The following is a 17255-nucleotide window of genomic DNA, read 5'->3' on the forward strand; positions in this document are numbered from 1 at the left end:
AGCATTTGACAAGATTGTCGTATTTTATGCAGTAACTGTAATACCAACTTTGGTGGCTACAAGAGTGGAGGAATAAATTGAACATTGAAGGCGTCGGTTGCGCCACCCATGTGGTACACAATGGAGTTCAAACTAGTGACATAGAAAAAAAGCAGTGAATAAAATATTGAAATATTTTTACATTTACACTGTGCGTGTAAGGTAATATTAGAACTAGGTAACTGTCATTGTTGCCAGGAATTACAAGAGTTACTGATATGTATGAACCTTTGAATTTTTATTTTCTATATCAGGATAAGTGTTCTGCATCACTGAAACAGTTTTTTGAGAACACGCAGTCACTTTTTTGGCTTCGTTTCATACAAACCCAATTGAAAATGTTTTCAAATTCAATCCAAAAGTTGGAGCGAACCACGATTTCAGCTACAGAATAAGCCGAGGAGTTACTTAAAGAAAAAAAAATCCGTAACAGAAATTTACATAATTAACTTGGAAAAAATAGGAATGCGGGTAAGCTACTACAAACAGCATAGTGAACGCATTATTGTGGCCAAGATAGATACGAAGCCCACACCTACTACAGTAGTACAAGTTTATATGCCAACTAGCTCTGCAGATGACGAAGAAATTGAAGAAATGTATGATGAAATAAAAGAAATTATTCAGATTGTGAAGGGAGACGAAAATTTAATAGTCATGGGTGACTGGAATTCGAGTGTAGGAAAAGGGAGAGAAGGAAACATAGTAGGTGAATATGGATTGGGGGACAGAAATGAAAGAGGAAGCCGCCTGGTAGAATTTTGCACAGAGCACAACATAATCATAACTAACACTTGGTTTAAGAATCATGAAAGAAGGTTGTATACATGGAGGAACCCTGGAGATACTAAAAGGTATCAGATAGATTATATAATGGTAAGACAGAGATTTAGGAACCAGGTTTTAAATTGTAAGACATTTCCAGGGGCAGATGTGGATTCTGACCACAATCTATTGGTTATGACCTGTAGATTAAAACTGAAGAAACTGCAAAAAGGTGGGAATTTAAGGAGATGGGACCTGGATAAACTAAAAGAACCAGAGGTTGTACAGAGATTCAGGGAGAGCATAAGGGAGCAATTGACAGGAATGGGGGAAATAAGTACAGTAGAAGAAGAATGGGTAGCTTTGAGGGATGAAGTAGTGAAGGCAGCAGAGGATCAAGTAGGTAAAAAGACGAGGGCTAGTAGAAATCCTTGGGTAACAGAAGAAATATTGAATTTAATTGATGAAAGGAGAAAATATAAAAATGCAGTAAGTGAAACAGGCAAAAAGGAATACAAACGTCTCAAAAATGAGATCGGCAGGAAGTGCAAAATGGCTAAGCAGGGATGGCTAGAGGACAAATGTAAGGATGTAGAGGCCTATCTCACTAGGGGTAAGATAGATACCGCCTACAGGAAAATTAAAGAGACCTTTGGAGATAAGAGAACGACTTGTATGAATATCAAGAGCTCAGATGGAAACCCAGTGCTAAGCAAAGAAGGGAAAGCAGAAAGGTGGAAGGAGTATATAGAGGGTCTATACAAGGGCGATGTACTTGAGTACAATATTATGGAAATGGAAGAGGATGTAGATGAAGATGAAATGGGAGATACGATACTGCGTGAAGAGTTTGACAGAGCACTGAAAGACCTGAGTCGAAACAAGGCCCCCGGAGTAGACAATATTCCATTGGAACTACTGACGGCCTTGGGAGAGCCAGTCCTGACAAAACTCCACCATCTGGTGAGCAAGATGTATGAAACAGGCGAAATACCCTCAGACTTCAAGAAGAATATAATAATTCCAATCCCAAAGAAAGCAGGTGTTGACAGATGTGAAAATTACCGAACTATCAGCTTAATAAGTCACAGCTGCAAAATACTAACACGAATTCTTTACAGACGAATGGAAAAACTAGTAGAAGCCAACCTCGGGGAAGATCAGTTTGGATTCCGTAGAAACACTGGAACACGTGAGGCAATACTGACCTTACGACTTATCTTAGAAGAAAGATTAAGGAAAGGCAAACCTACGTTTCTAGCATTTGTAGACTTAGAGAAAGCTTTTGACAATGTTGACTGGAATACTCTCTTTCAAATTCTAAAGGTGGCAGGGGTAAAATACAGGGAGCGAAAGGCTATTTACAATTTGTACAGAAACCAGATGGCAGTTATAAGAGTCGAGGGACATGAAAGGGAAGCAGTGGTTGGGAAGGGAGTAAGACAGGGTTGTAGCCTCTCCCCGATGTTGTTCAATCTGTATATTGAGCAAGCAGTAAAGGAAACAAAAGAAAAATTCGGAGTAGGTATTAAAATTCATGGAGAAGAAATAAAAACTTTGAGGTTCGCCGATGACATTGTAATTCTGTCAGAGACAGCAAAGGACTTGGAAGAGCAGTTGAATGGAATGGACAGTGTCTTGAAAGGAGGATATAAGATGAACATCAACAAAAGCAAAACAAGGATAATGGAATGTAGTCTAATTAAGTCGGGTGATGCTGAGGGAATTAGATTAGGAAATGAGGCACTTAAAGTAGTAAAGGAGTTTTGCTATTTGGGGAGCAAAATAACTGATGATGGTCGAAGTAGAGAGGATATAAAATGTAGACTGGCAATGGCAAGGAAAGCGTTTCTGAAGAAGAGAAATTTGTTAACATCCAGTATTGATTTAAGTGTCAGGAAGTCATTTCTGAAAGTATTCGTATGGAGTGTAGCCATGTATGGAAGTGAAACATGGACGATAAATAGTTTAGACAAGAAGAGAATAGAAGCTTTCGAAATGTGGTGCTACAGAAGAATGCTGAAGATTAGATGGGTAGATCATGTAACTAATGAGGAAGCATTGAATAGGATTGGGGAGAAGAGAAGTTTGTGGCACAACTTGACCAGAAGAAGGGATCGGTTGGTAGGGCATGTTCTGAGGCATCAAGGGATCACCAAATTAGTATTGGAGGGTAAAAATCGTAGAGGGAGACCACGAGATGAATACACTAAGCAGATTCAGAAGGATGTAGGTTGCAGTAGGTACTGGGAGATGAAAAAGCTTGCACAGGATAGAGTAGCATGGAGAGCTGCATCAAACCAGTCTCAGGACTGAAGACCACAACAACAACTTGGAAAAGGTAGGCTTTTTCACTCAGTCAAAATACAAAACGATTACCAATTTATTTCATGACACTGTTGTGACTTTCCTAAAAAGTTGACTTCTCCATTTGAAAAAATGAAAATTTTGTTTCGTGGTCTGAAATTTCAGATGGATGAAGATGTACTGTTTGATGGTATAGAATGCGTGAACAACACTGGTTCCAAGAAACTTGCCGAATGGGATAAAGTTAATTTGGAGACAGATAAGAGATGGTGTGATGCATTCCATACACTTAAAAGCACAGGTACTTCTTGTATAGAGACGCTGGCGACTTCTCCTCTTGCTGTACCAGGCACAAATACTGCTGTGCAAAGGGTATTCTGAATTTGAATTCCCTTTGGATTGACGAGAAAAACCATTTTAACACCTGCTATTAGCCAATTCAAAGTGTTTGTAAGATATTAGGTGTTCTGATAATTACAAAGTTAGTACTAGTGTTCCTGATACAATAGCTAAACGGTCGACGGATTTTTGGCGTCTACATTAGTGTTCATTTGTTAGAAATCATTCTATCAGTTTCTCAGTATTTTGAACTATAATCAGTTCTTGGAAAAACGATGAATTATTACGTGATGCTTGTAACGGCACTGCATGTTTTAAAGTGTCTTGTTAAAATACATGCTTTTCTATGTGTACAAAGTTTAGTTTTTATTTATTTTACTAAGGTGATGCAGAATATTTTCTTTTCCTCTAGTGTCACTTTTTTTACCGCAAATGTCCCTTTTTTCACGTGGAAAATCTGGTCACCCTAAACTATAGTGATGAATGCTACAGGATGCAAAGCTGGCGAGAGCGTGCAAGGTTTTCTAATATTTCGCTACATGTATCATCGAGCTTCGCTGGTTTCTTTTCTAACTGCCGCCTCATGCTGCAGAATTCACTCTCGCAGAGTTGTGCTGGGTTTGGGGTGGGGGGTCTTCTACAGACGTACCGGGAACAGCAGCAACGCCAGAGTCGTCGCGGGAGGCGGCCCGCCCCCGCACCGAAGGCCTCCGGCCCCCGCCGCCCCCGCTGCTGCTGCCGCATCCGCCACCACCTGTTGTCGTCGTCGTTTCGTCGAAACCTGGTGGCGGACCGTTCTTCTCAGACGCATGTTGGAGCTGAGTGCTGCACATGTGCTCTTTTGTGGGGATTCGTTTGCATGTGTGCACTTTTGTAGAAATCTGTCTGCACGGGTGCACTTTTGAGGAAATTCGTTTGCACATTTACATACTCTTCTGCATATATGAGTGTGGTATCCACGTGTGCTGCTTAGTGCAAGCAAGCTTTTACATCTGCAGTTTGGTGCGAACAGCATCAGTAGTTAGGTAAACTGTCTCTGTTATCTCTCTGGCCCCCATTTTCAACTGAATTCAGCTGTACTTGTATTGTGACCATTTTTGCGTCAAATGTAGGCTGACTTGACATATGTAAAACCCATGTCACTGTATATTGTAGCAACCAAAATACACACCGATAAATCTATGTGAATTTACATTCCAGTTCCCACCATTTCGAAATGTCTGAACTGTGAAAGTGATTCAAAGGGTATGTACCAAGACGTCTTGTGAACAAACTTCATTCTGTAGACAGTAATTTTGATAAAGTATTTCGATATCCTGCTTATTACACAATCGAAATTTTTTGTTGCGATATATTTGCAAGACTGTGCCAACTCTACCTATTTAGCAGCCAGTAATTGCAAACTACTACGAGGGTCGGTCAAAAAGTAATGCCTCCCATTTTTTTTCTACTTAAAGAAATTAAGTTAAGTGAAAAATTTGAATTTGGCGCCATTCCTCAAACCTTCTTCTGCAATCCACTGCAGTAGTAACTTTCTGTGTCAACAGGTGGCAGCACAGCAGAAGTTTGTAAGATGGCCGACATCGATGTTCGTTTGAGACAGCGTTGTGTGATTGAATTCTTGAATGCAGAAGGTGAAACGCCCATACGCATTCATGAAAGACTGAAGAAGGTGTATGGTGTTGTGACAGTGGATGTCAGCACTGTTAGACGATGGGTTCGTCGATGTAAGGAAGCTGAAGGGCAAACACCGTTGACTGACGAAAAGCGGAGCGGCAGGCCGGTGAGTGCAGTGACTCCACACAACATTCAGCAAGTTGATGACATCATTCGTGGTGACCGTCGGGTGACTGCAGATGAAGTGTGCCGCATTATTTCTCTTAGTAAAGGCAGTGTGATCACGATTATTAAACAATTGGGGTACTCAAAAGTTTGTGCACGGTGGGTTCCAAGAATGTTAACCGATCAGAATAAAGAGGCAAGGAAAACAATAGCCTCCCAACACTTGCAGCGCTTCCGTTTGGAGGGAGATGAGTTTCTGAAAAAAATTGTGACCGGGGACGAAACATGGGTGCATTTTTTTGAACCCGAATCAAAGAGGCAGTCAATGGAGTGGCGTCACACAAGCTCGCCGAGGAAGAAAAAATTCAAAACTGTGCGATCGGCAGGGAACGTTATGGCAACAGTTTTCTGGGATACAGAGGGTGTGATTCTGGTTGATTTTTTGGAGCAGGGATGCACAATAAATTCTGTTCAATACGTCACAACCCTCAACAAACTTAAAGCACGTCTTCAGCGAGTTCGCCCAACAAAATCAATGGCAGATGTTCTTCTTTTGCATGACAATGCAAGACCACACACCAGTCGTCACACCTCTGACGAGATTGTCAAAATTGAATGGGAAGTTTTGCCTCATCCCCCATACAGCCCTGACCTGGCACCATCAGACTTCCATCTGTTCGGGCCACTAAAAGAAGCTCATCGTGGGATTCATTTTGAAGATGAGGAGGCCGTCAAAACATCCGTGCGTCAATGGCTTAGGAAGCAGAGCTGTGATTTTTACCGTGCTGGGATACATGCCCTTGTTCAAAGATGGACCAAAACTGTAGAGATGGGCGGAGATTACATTGAAAAATGACAAAATGATCCTCAATGTTGTGGTTTTCAACCTATGTAATTGCATTTAAATTTCCTGACAATTAAACGTAGAAAAAGAAATAGGAGGCATTACTTTTTGACTGACCCTCGTACAATTTCTGTGGCACAGGAATCGATATTTTTATGCACTGGTGGAGCCAAGTATGGCTACATTGGAATTCACGTAAGTAGTTTCCCGTCGTGTTAACAGCTTTCCACTACGATTTCAAATGGAACTAAGTTCTTTTGCATCAGTAGCGTAAAGTACTGCCAAGTTTCAGTTACTTATGCAGATGGTGTTGATCAGTGTGGCATTATATATCATTCAGTAACAAACACTCACGTCCACTAAACCGTTACCGTCACGGTAACCTGCTGCTGTGGCTAAATATTGCGCCACCAAGTGGTCGCATGCGCAGAAATAACTTGAAATTCACTCAGCTAGTTGAAGGCAGTCCTTAGAGAACTGATTGATTGATTTAAGGAGATCCGCCTCAGTTGTACTAAAGTTTATTTAAACCAAGTCTGGTTTGAATAATCATTAGTACAACTGAAACCGATCTTTTTAATTTACTTAATCTTGCGTCTCAGTTGTGGGTATCCTACATACCAAATTTGGTATCTTAATGAACTCTTCGCCCTCTTATTTTTGGTATTACATGACCAAGACAACGATTTATTCGTTTTACAACTAAAACAATATCTGACGCCTTCTGAAAACTACCGAATTATGAATTAAAGAAGGCTTGCAGAAACATTTGTAATGATCGACCAGGATAGGTTTCGACTGGAAGTTATCAACAATACGTTATGGACACTGAAGAGCCAAAGAAACTGGTAGACCTGCCTAATATCGTGTAGGGCCCCCGCGAGCACGCAAATGTGCCGCAACACGACGTGGCATGGACTCAACATGTCTGAAGTACACGGCTGCCCATAAATCCGTAAGAGTACGAGGAGGTAGAGATCCCTTCTGAACAACACGTCGCAAGGCGTCCCAGATATATTCATGTCTGGGGAGTCCGGTGGCCAGCGGAAGTGTTTAAACTGGAGCCACTGTGTAGCAAGTCTGGAGATGTGGGGTGTCGCATTGTCCTGCTGGAATTGCTGAAGTCCGTCGGAATGAACAACGGACATGAATGGATGCAGTTTAAGCTTACGTACGTGTCACCTGTCAAAGTCGTACCTAGACGCATCAGGTGACCCATGTCACCCCAACTGCACGCGCCCCACGCCATTACAGAGCCTCCACCAGCTAGAACAGTCCCCTGCTGACTTGCACGGTCCATGGATTCATGACGTCCATGCGCTCGATACAATTTGCAACGAGACTCGTCAGACAATTCAACATGTTTGCTGTCATCAACAGCCCAATGTCAGTGTTGACGGGCTCAGGCGAGGTGTAAAGCTTTGTGTCGTGCAGTCATCAAGGACACACGAGTGGGTCTTCGGTTCCGAAAGCCCATAACGATGATGTTTCGTTGAATGGTTCGCACGCTGACACTTTTTGATGGCCCAGCATTGAAATCTGCAGCCATTTGCGGAAGGGTTGCACCTTTGTCACGTTGAACGATTCTCTTCAGTCGTCGTCGGTTGTTGCAGGATCTTTTTCCGGCCGCAGTGATGTCGGAGATTTGATGTTTACCGGAGTCCTGGCATTCACGGTACACTCGTGAAATGGTCGTACGGCAAAGTCCCCACGTCGCTACCTCGGAGATGCTGTGTCCCATCGCTCGTGCGCCGACTACAACACCAAAATGCCTTAATTAATAACCTGCCGTTGTAGCTGCGCTAACCGATCTAACAACTACACACCAGTCACTTGTTGTCTTATACAGGCGTTTCCGACCGCAGTTCCATATTCTGCCTGTTTACATATCACTGTATTCGGTTACGCTTGCCTATACCAGTTTCTTTGGCGCTTCAGTGCATATTGTTGTGGTCTTCTGCCGCAATTTCTTTGCTACGGCTCTCCAAGTTACCCTGTCCTTAGTCAAACTGAGCCACAAATTTCTCCTCTCCCCACTAAATTCGGTACCTCTTCATTACTTATCCGCTCTACCGCTTATCTAATCTTCAACATTATTTCTAACGCCACATATCAAGAGTTTACAAACACTTTTTTTGTCTGTCTTATTTATCGTCGACAACATAACGCTACATCACACAAATACATTGGCGTGCAAAACTTTAGGACGACAGTAACGTTGGCATAGCTCGATGAAACTAGGACCATACATAGACAGAACTGCTACAGTATTGTACGGAAGGCAACAGAAGGAAATACGCAATGGGCCGAACATGGACGACACTTTTATTGAAAGTCAATAATTACAGCCTAGTTACCGTCATTTATGATGGCCTCCAGGACATGGTTCTCAGTAGCGTGTGAGATCGCCACAGGCAAACATGCCTTGCAACGCGATAGAAGACAGGTATGGGGGTTTCATTCCTCCAACAGAGGAACATTGACCGCTGAGTGTACCGTGTCAGTACGCCCACACAATATTGTGCTTCCCCACACCGTAACAGCAGGACCGCCAAAACTGCAGTGTTCGGTTATGGTCCTGGGTCCGTTTTGTGTTTTCGCCTACCGCCAGTGAGAGTACGCCCAGCATTACCGAACATGACCGTTCCGGAGGTCCACGTGTTATGGGATGGGGAGGCACATAGTTGCGTGGGCGTACTGTCTTTGAACGCGGTACACTGACAGGTCAATGTTATTGTGACACTGTACTGCTTCCGCAAGTGCGTCATTCCAGGGCTGCATTCGGCCGTGACTTCATTTTTATGGATGGGAATCAGCCACTCCGGGGATGGAGTTCTTGGAACGAGAGGATATTTCTACATCTACATGAATACTCTGCAAATCACATTTAAATGCCTGGCAGAGGATTCATCGAACCACCATCAGAGTAATACTCTCTTATTCGAATCTCGTACAGTGCGCGGGAGAAACGAACACTTACCCCTTTCCGTGCGAACTCTGATTTCCCTTATTTTATTATGATGATCGTTTCTCGCTATGTAGGTCAGCGCCAACAAAACATTTTGGCATTCGGAGGAGAAAATTGGTGATTGAAATTTCGTAAGAGGACTCCGCCGCAACGAAGAACGCCTTTGTTTTAGTTATGTTCACTCCAAATCCTGTATCATTTCAGTGACACTCTGTCCTCTGTTTCGCGACAGTACAAAACGTTCTGCCCTTCTTTGAACTCCCTCGATGTACTCCGTCAGTCGTATCTGGTAAGGATCCCACACCGCGCAGCAGTACTCCAAATGAGGACGGCTAAGCGTAGTGTCGGCAGTCTAGTAGATCTGCTACAGTATTGTTAGCCTTCCCCACAACGTTTTGTGTGTGTTCCTTCCAGTTTAAGTTGTTCGTAATTGTAATTCATAGGTATTTAGTTGAATTTACGGCCTTTAGATTTGACTGATTTATGGTGTAACCGAAGATTAATGCACTTCCTGCCAATTTTTGGACCATACAGATGTTTTTCGTAAATCGTTTTGCAATTTGTTCTGATCTTCTGATGACTTTACAAGTCGGTAAACAACAGCGTCATCTGCAAACAACCTAAGACGGCGGCTCAGATTGTCTCCAAATCGCCGGCCGGAGTGGCAGAGCGGTTCTAGGCGCTACAGTCTGGAACCACGCGACTGCTACGGTCGGAGGTTCGAATCCTGCCTCGGGCATTGACCGCTTGTGAGATGCGCATTGGGACACGTCCACGTGTACCGACTACCCAACAGCACTGTTGGAGGAACGTAGCTCTTACAAAACTTTTGGTCAGTATGGGAATACGTTGCAGAGCATGCGCTGGCGTCCGCGTTGATCACAAACCCTATTAAGGACCACATACTGCCTTCTGGAATGTCCAGGAGGTCACCATAAATCGCGGTGGCTTCAGGGCGTAATATTTCTGGGCTTACAGCCACCGTATTCGACTACATAGAAGATCTTCTTAGAGCAGTTCAGAAGGCAGCAGTGACGTAATATCGTGTGAGGTACCGATGACGCATGGCTTGTTCGGCACGGGTATCGTGAGAAAGACCGCCGAAATTGTGGTCCTTCTCCGCGATTGGCTGCTGCGTTCGGTAGTCGCGCGCCAAAATGCTAATCTTCTGTTATTAATATTAGACAAACTAAACAGCGTATTTACTTACATTTCAATGTAAAGCATCTCTCACTGTGATTCCATTATTTCTCAAGTATTAATAACCAGCAGAGTAACAAACAACAGCTAAACTAAAAGGCAGACGAAGCATTTCGGTGGGCTTCGGTTCGCGGCTAACCTTATGGCGGGCAAAGTGGTTCGGCAGCCAGAGGACAGACGTGTTTTCTGTCGCGGCCGGCATCGGATTAAGATTTTATTATCAGTGTATGGTTATTTGGACATGTAGTTGAGAACAGTGCGATAGTTATTACGGAAATTCTGTCTCGAAATCTGACAGAAAACCCAAAGACATTCTGGTCATACATAAAGCACACCAGTGGCAAGACGCAATCAATACCTTCACTGCGCGATAACAACGGTGAAGTCACTGATGACAGTGCCACTAAAGCAGAGTTATTAAACACGGTTTTCCGAAACTCCTTCACCAAGGATGACGAAGTAAATACTCCTGAATTACAATCAAGAACATCAGCCAAGATGACAAACATAGAAGTAGATATCCTCGGAGTAACGAAGCAGCTTAAATTCACTTAATAAAGGCAAGGCCTCCGGTCCAGATTCTGTACCAGTCAGGTTCCTCCCAGAGTATGCTGATAAAAAAGCTCCATATTAAGCAATTATATACAACCACTCACTCACAGAAATATCCGTATCTAAAATTGCAGGCCTGTATCACTAACATCGATTTGCGGTAGGGTTTTGGAACATATATTGTATTCGAACATTATGAAGTACCTCAAAGAAAACGATTTATTGACACATAGTCCAGTTTCAGAAAATATCGTTCTTGTGAAACACAACTAGCTCTTTATACCCATTACTTCATGAGTACTACAACAGGGGATATCAAATTGACTCCACATTTTTAGATTTCCAGAAGGCTTTGGACAACGTTTCTTGCATGTGTCATCTAACCAAACTGCGTGCCTACGGAGTATTGCCTGAGTTGTGCGACTGGATTCGTGATTTCCTGTTAGAAAGGTCACAGTTCGTGGTAATAGACGGAAAGTCATCGAGTAAAACAGAAGTAATATCCGGCGTTCCCCAAGGAAGTGTTATAGGCTCTCTTTTGTTCCTGATCTATATTAACGACATAGGAGACAATCTGAGTAGCCGTCTTAGGTTGTTTGCAGATGATGCTGTCATTTACCGTCTTGTTAAGTCATCAGATGATCAAAACGACTTGCAAAATGATTTAGATAAGATATCTGTATGGTGCGAAAAGCGGCAATTGGCCACGAATAAGTGTGTAGTTATTCACATTTAGTACTAAAAGAAATCCTCTAAACTTCGATTACGCGATAAGTCACACAAATCTGAAGGCTGTAAATTCAACTAAAGACTTAGGGATTACAATTACAAATAACCTAAACTGGAACGATCACATAGATAATATTTTGGGTAGAGCAAACCAAAGACCGCGATTCATTGGCAGAACACTTAGAAGGTGCAACAGGTCTACTAAAGAGACTGCTTGCACGACGCTTGTCCGCCCTGTTCTGGAGTATTGTTGTGCGGTGTGGGATCCGCATCAGGTGGGAGTGACGGATTACATCGAAAATGTACAAAGAAGGGCAGCTCTTTTTGTATTATCGCGAAATAGGGGAGATAGTGCCACAGACATGATACGGGAATTGGAGTGGCAATCATTAAAACAAAGGCGTTTTTCGTTGCGACGGGATCTTCTCGTGAAATTTCAATCACCAGTTTTCTCCTCCGACTGCGAATACATTCTGTTGGCACCCACCTACATAGGGAGAAATGATTATCGCGATAAAATAAGAGAAATCAGGGCTCGCACAGAAAAATGTAAGTGCTCGTTTTTCCCGCGTGCCGTCCGAAAGTGGAACGGTAGAGAGACAGCATGAAGGTGGTTCATTGAACCCTCTGCCAGGCACTTTATTGTGAATAGCGGAGTAATAACGTAGATGAAGATCAAATACGCAGTTCATTACTTCGTTCTAGAATGAAAATTATTTGTGACTCTAAAGTGAAATGTAAATTGTGCAGTTTCTCGGGTTCGGCCCACAAAAAGCGAGTGGCGTCCCATGTAAACAAACTAGTCGGACATTTAATTATTCACATCGTACCAGTTGGTCACTAAGAAATTCGTACAGCTTCAAGATAACTGATTCACGAACTTGTGTTGTTTTCTGCGCAGGGGACAACTGTAGAAGGCTGCTGGTTGGTGAAACTTGGTTAGAACTTACGGCAGTGGAAGTAAATAGGCATCTGGGGTGTCCTGCTGTCTTAGTAGAAATGAGATCAGTGTCACATCTGTGGTAACACAGAGGGGGTATGAAGGAGAGATATTTTTGAGGGAAGGAGTTTATCATACGCACGCATATATTACTTCACTTTCTCTGCCTAGTGTGATCATTGTCTTAGAATAAAAGTATGATTTCTGATATTCTTATTGCGTATTTCCTTCAGTTATCTTTCCTTCGATGCCGTAGCTGTTATTTCTGGGTATGGCCCAAGTTTTATCGAGTTGCGTAACTTGGTGGTGACACATCATACGGAAATTGCCGTTGTCCTCAAGTTCTGCACGTCATTGTACTTTACCCCACATTATGTCAAAACGCAGCATTACGTGAAACAAAGCAGTGACGACTGAGATACTTTAAATAAGAGCATTACTTAACTGACTGGACGAAATTTCTTTGCTACTCAAACACAGGAGAGCTCCATCGGCAACGGAGGCCATGTGAAGAGTGGCGTCAGCAGTTCAGTGTAATATGCATTTGGAATATAACTCAGTCTGCGAGAAATAAGAACTGAGCACTGTTATCAGAACACCTGTAGCGTTAGCCTGAGGCTCGAAACTTGTAGATGCGAGACTGTGGGGGCGACTTACCGGAGGAGGAGAGGGCGGCGTCGGCCTTCCTGGAGGCGGCGGTGCCGCCCCCGCTGTTGGCGGAGGCGGTTGCCACGCTGGAACCTCCCCCGCGGGGGCCGCGCGACTTGAGCGCCGTCTTGCGCACGATGTAGAAGATGCGCGCGTAACACACCTGCGGGCACAGTCGAGCAAGGACGACTTCATTAGAGACCGCTGCGACACTACAGGACAGCATGAGGAAGGAAACGGTTGTATCCACCCTGGCATTTATCTTAAGCAGTTTAAGGTGCGATGCCGATTCGGAGAACTACTACGACCTGTTGCAAGAAACAGTCAACACCCAAAATAAAAATGACTGTGTCAGAAGTGTAGGAGACCATGGGCGCCAGAGTTGGAAACGTCCCAGCTGAAAATGTACAGGGTCTTCAGGGTACAACCGGAGATGACCTTGTTGGCGACTGAACAGCATTACATCAGTATTTACTTCATTCGCAGACTATAAGGAGACTGTCAGGAGTAGTAGCTTTTAGGTTTGGCAAGAGCGAGACATTGAAATTTATTTTCCCTGGGCAACAAGTTAGGTACTGAAGTATGGAAACAATTGAAGGGCTTATTTCAATAGTGGTACAAGTCCATTTTTGCTCATTTTGAGATACACAGTCCTAAAGTTAAATGAGCGCTGAAAAATCTGCAGCTGAGATACCAGAAATATTGAAGCATATGGCTTCTTGCTAGAGATGAACCTTTCTTTCTGTTTGTTTGGATCATTAATTTCGAAAGCATTATAGGCAGAAAAGTGGAGGCAATGGACTTGTACCACTATTGAAATAAGCCCTTCAATTGTCTGTTCTGAAAGGCGTGGTCCACTTAACAGTGCTGTTACGACCAGACAGTAAATAATGTGAGTATTGGACGCATATAAAAAAGAAAACAACTAACACACTGAAGTGGGTACAAAACTATTAAGAAACCAATGAGCACAATATCTGCACTTATACCCCCAAGACCCTCTGTAATATAGGAAGCAGTGGAAAGGAAAATAGAAATAGAAAAGGCATATTACCACGAGACTTCTCATTTATAATAAACACATTTTTCCGACGTAAGGTGATACACTGAATGACCTGGGCTGAAAAAGAACAACAGTCGATAAGATGGTTTACTTTTTTGGCAATCAGAAAACAGCTGCACATAACATGCACAGATGTGGCAGTAGACGGGGAGGGGGAATGCAGATCATTATTTGTTAATGGCAGTGGGACATGTTAAAACCATGAGCACAGGAAATGGAAAACATATGTACTAAAATAAATTCCCAGAAAGGACGATTATGGGAACAGACTCGATATACTGTGTGATAAAATACAAGAAAGTCGAGATTTGGAGGACTGGGAAAATATTAAAACTGTAACAGAGCAGGCAGCTGCAGATGGTCTAGGACAAAGTTAAAAACAAAGATTGGAATGGTGACGTAAATAGTTTGACAAAGAGGAGAAAAAGAAGCAGATTTTGAAATTGTTACGCAACAGGATAACTGAAAACAGAGAAGAATGTAAAAATAATCTCAAGAACTATGTTGGTAAATTAATCAAGAAAGCCGGGATATCATTTAGGTAGAAGGAAATGATCTCCAGGAATTTGTCTATAAAATAATGATCTTGAGTGGAAAGAAGATAAATGAGACACAATGGCTGGACAACTATCGTAAACTTTGGGCAACAGGAGACGATGTAAATAAAGCTCCAGACGAAAATGATGTGCGCGGAGGAGTCGAAAAGGGATAGCAGTGAACGGAACAGAAATGGACTCCGACGAAGCGAAATGTACGACAAAAAATAGAAACACATTGGACAGTGATGTAACTAGCACGGATCTGATTCAATACGCATCTCCCACAATGAAATACAGACTTCACAACTATATTAACAGAAGCTGGACAAATAAAAATATTCCAGAAGGCTGGAAATTAGCTACAATATTACCCACTTACAGGAAAGGAGCATGAAGTAACTGCGAAAATTGTAGGGGCATCTCTCTGCCAGACATGGGGTATAAAGTTTATTCTTAAACGAGAACACAGAGACAACCAGGAATTGTTGAAAATATTTTGTTAGAGGGCTTTTGGAAAGGTGGAATGCTGACATCAGAGAGGAACTCGGGCAGAAAAGCCTCAGTAAGCAGATTAAGGAATACACAATCAACTGGAAGGGCATGTCAAAAGAATGGAAGACGACAGAATACCAAAATTAATGACGAATTGTTTCCCATTGGGCAGACGATATTTAAGAAGACTGAGGAAGAGGTGGGAAGATATAGTTTAAACCGAGGAGGTGTAAAAGGCAGATGCCTAATACATGCACAAAGGAGGATATTCCAATCTGGCAGCTGTGGCGTGTTCGGAAGTACTGCGGAGGAAGATGAGGTGTAGAGAGTAGAGAAAAAGCAGAAAAGGTGAGACTGAAGGGGAAAAAGGAGGAGGAAAGAGTTAGGGGAGAAAAAGGCAGGAGAAAGATGAGAGAGAAAGAGGATAAGAGAGATGGTGATGGGAGGCAAGGAACTGGTGGAGGAAGAGGACAAAAAGTTAATTACGTAGTCTTTATTCACTGAAATTCCTTTGCAGAGTAAAGACCATGTTATTCAGTGGGATCATACCACGCAGTAGCCAAGAATGAGTTGGCTTGCTTACCACGATGACGATGCAGGGTATGACGAAGGCGACGATGAAGAGGAACTCCTTGGGCGTGCGCTCGTTGTGGTCGTGCAGGATGGTGCACGACCCCACCTTGTCGTCGAGCCCGAAGCGGCCCCAGACGCCGAGCCACGTGGGCACCAGCGCGCCGAAGCCCAGCAGCCACGTGGAGGCCACCATCAGCGCCAGCCACCGCCGCCGGTACAGCCTGCAGGCACGGACACCGCTCTAGTGGTGGGGGACGCTCTCTGCTTAGGCCAAAGCTGATGTGTCAAAGAAAACCTAGGGCCTCGCCGTAGATCTGATCATAAAAGTCGTTCGTCTTCTGTTCACTGCAGTGTGAAATGTGACCGCTTGGAACGCTGGCGTCGCTACAGCTATGTGCTGTGTCTCTAGTGTGTCTGTTACCATGGCTTCAAAGTTGGTGTGTTCCTTCGAATCTTTTTTTAAATAAACTTGCTTCGACTAGGTTGGGGGTTAAGCAAGGGACACAATGCATGTTATTTATTGTGTGTTGATGGACAGGTGGAATATGCTGCAGGCGACTTCATATCCACAATCACAACTACAACCATCCACCTCTACATCTGGAAACATCCAGGCAGCTCCTCAGCAAGCCGGAACAGAGGATGCGGTCACACTCAAAAATAAAAAAAGTAGAATGGAAAGCTAACAAAGAATTTTTTAACTCTGGTTGCCACAAGTTAAAAAGAGCATCTGTTTCGTACTTTTTATTAATTTTGTGGTTGTTGGAACACTAATTCCATTAATTAACTTATTCAAAAATAAAAATAGTTCTTATTGCCCATCTTCACACATTCCCCCTTCAGTGCTTTATAAATCGCTTCACATGTTTCGGGAATTACTTTGGTTAATGTGCAAGGTGCTATTCCGGCGCTAAGTTCTAAACTAGAGTAGCTCTCTCCTGTATCAAAAATTGCAGTCACAGTTGGCCTGTCTTCTTCACACACAGCATTGCTCAAGAAAGTATTCTGTTTTGTAATATGAGAAGCCACTTTGCTGAGCAATTCTGAAATACATAAATTACTTACAAGTGGATGAGAGTGTAAGACTTGACGTCCTCCATTTGCTTCTACTATCTCGAAGTAATACCTATGGCTTCCTCCAAGTATGTTTCCTTTTTTTTGCCGCCGCGTTTCTTCCCAACACACAAAGTGCAATTGTGGTACTGGCAATTGCAGCGCATAATAACGAGTTGTTGTCGGCCATCTTGATATTTTACGAAACATATGTCGATATTGTAATACCCCTTTTTTGCGCCACGTTCATAGATCGTTGTCAAAGATATTTGATCATATTTTTTTTTGTCAAACAAGTGTGACAGGCCTTACCGGAGCCATGGGCAGGTCTGCATCTCATCTCAGACCTTTCGCCTGGAGCTGCGCCCGAACATCTTAAGAGGTCTGCTTTCTCTATGTCGGTAGTTTGTAATTTGCTGTCA

The 17255-nt window shown here is 43.1% G+C and overlaps 1 protein-coding gene across 3 annotated transcripts in view; it reads right to left on the reverse strand.

The window, feature by feature from the left end:
• The window catches only part of LOC126424811 (G-protein coupled receptor moody-like), a 120928-nt gene that overhangs the window by 52778 nt on the left and 50895 nt on the right, over nt 1-17255 (reverse strand). For all 3 annotated transcript variants that reach the window (XM_050087604.1, XM_050087602.1, XM_050087603.1), the window contains exons 2-3: nt 15791-16001; nt 13123-13276 (exon numbers count right to left, since the gene is read on the reverse strand). In XM_050087604.1, coding sequence (XP_049943561.1) covers nt 13123-13276; nt 15791-16001 — 365 coding nt within the window. The remainder of the gene's footprint in view (nt 1-13122; nt 13277-15790; nt 16002-17255) is intronic.

This window comes from Schistocerca serialis, chromosome 10 (assembly GCF_023864345.2).
Source record: "Schistocerca serialis cubense isolate TAMUIC-IGC-003099 chromosome 10, iqSchSeri2.2, whole genome shotgun sequence".
NCBI classification, from domain to species: Eukaryota; Metazoa; Arthropoda; class Insecta; order Orthoptera; family Acrididae; genus Schistocerca; species Schistocerca serialis.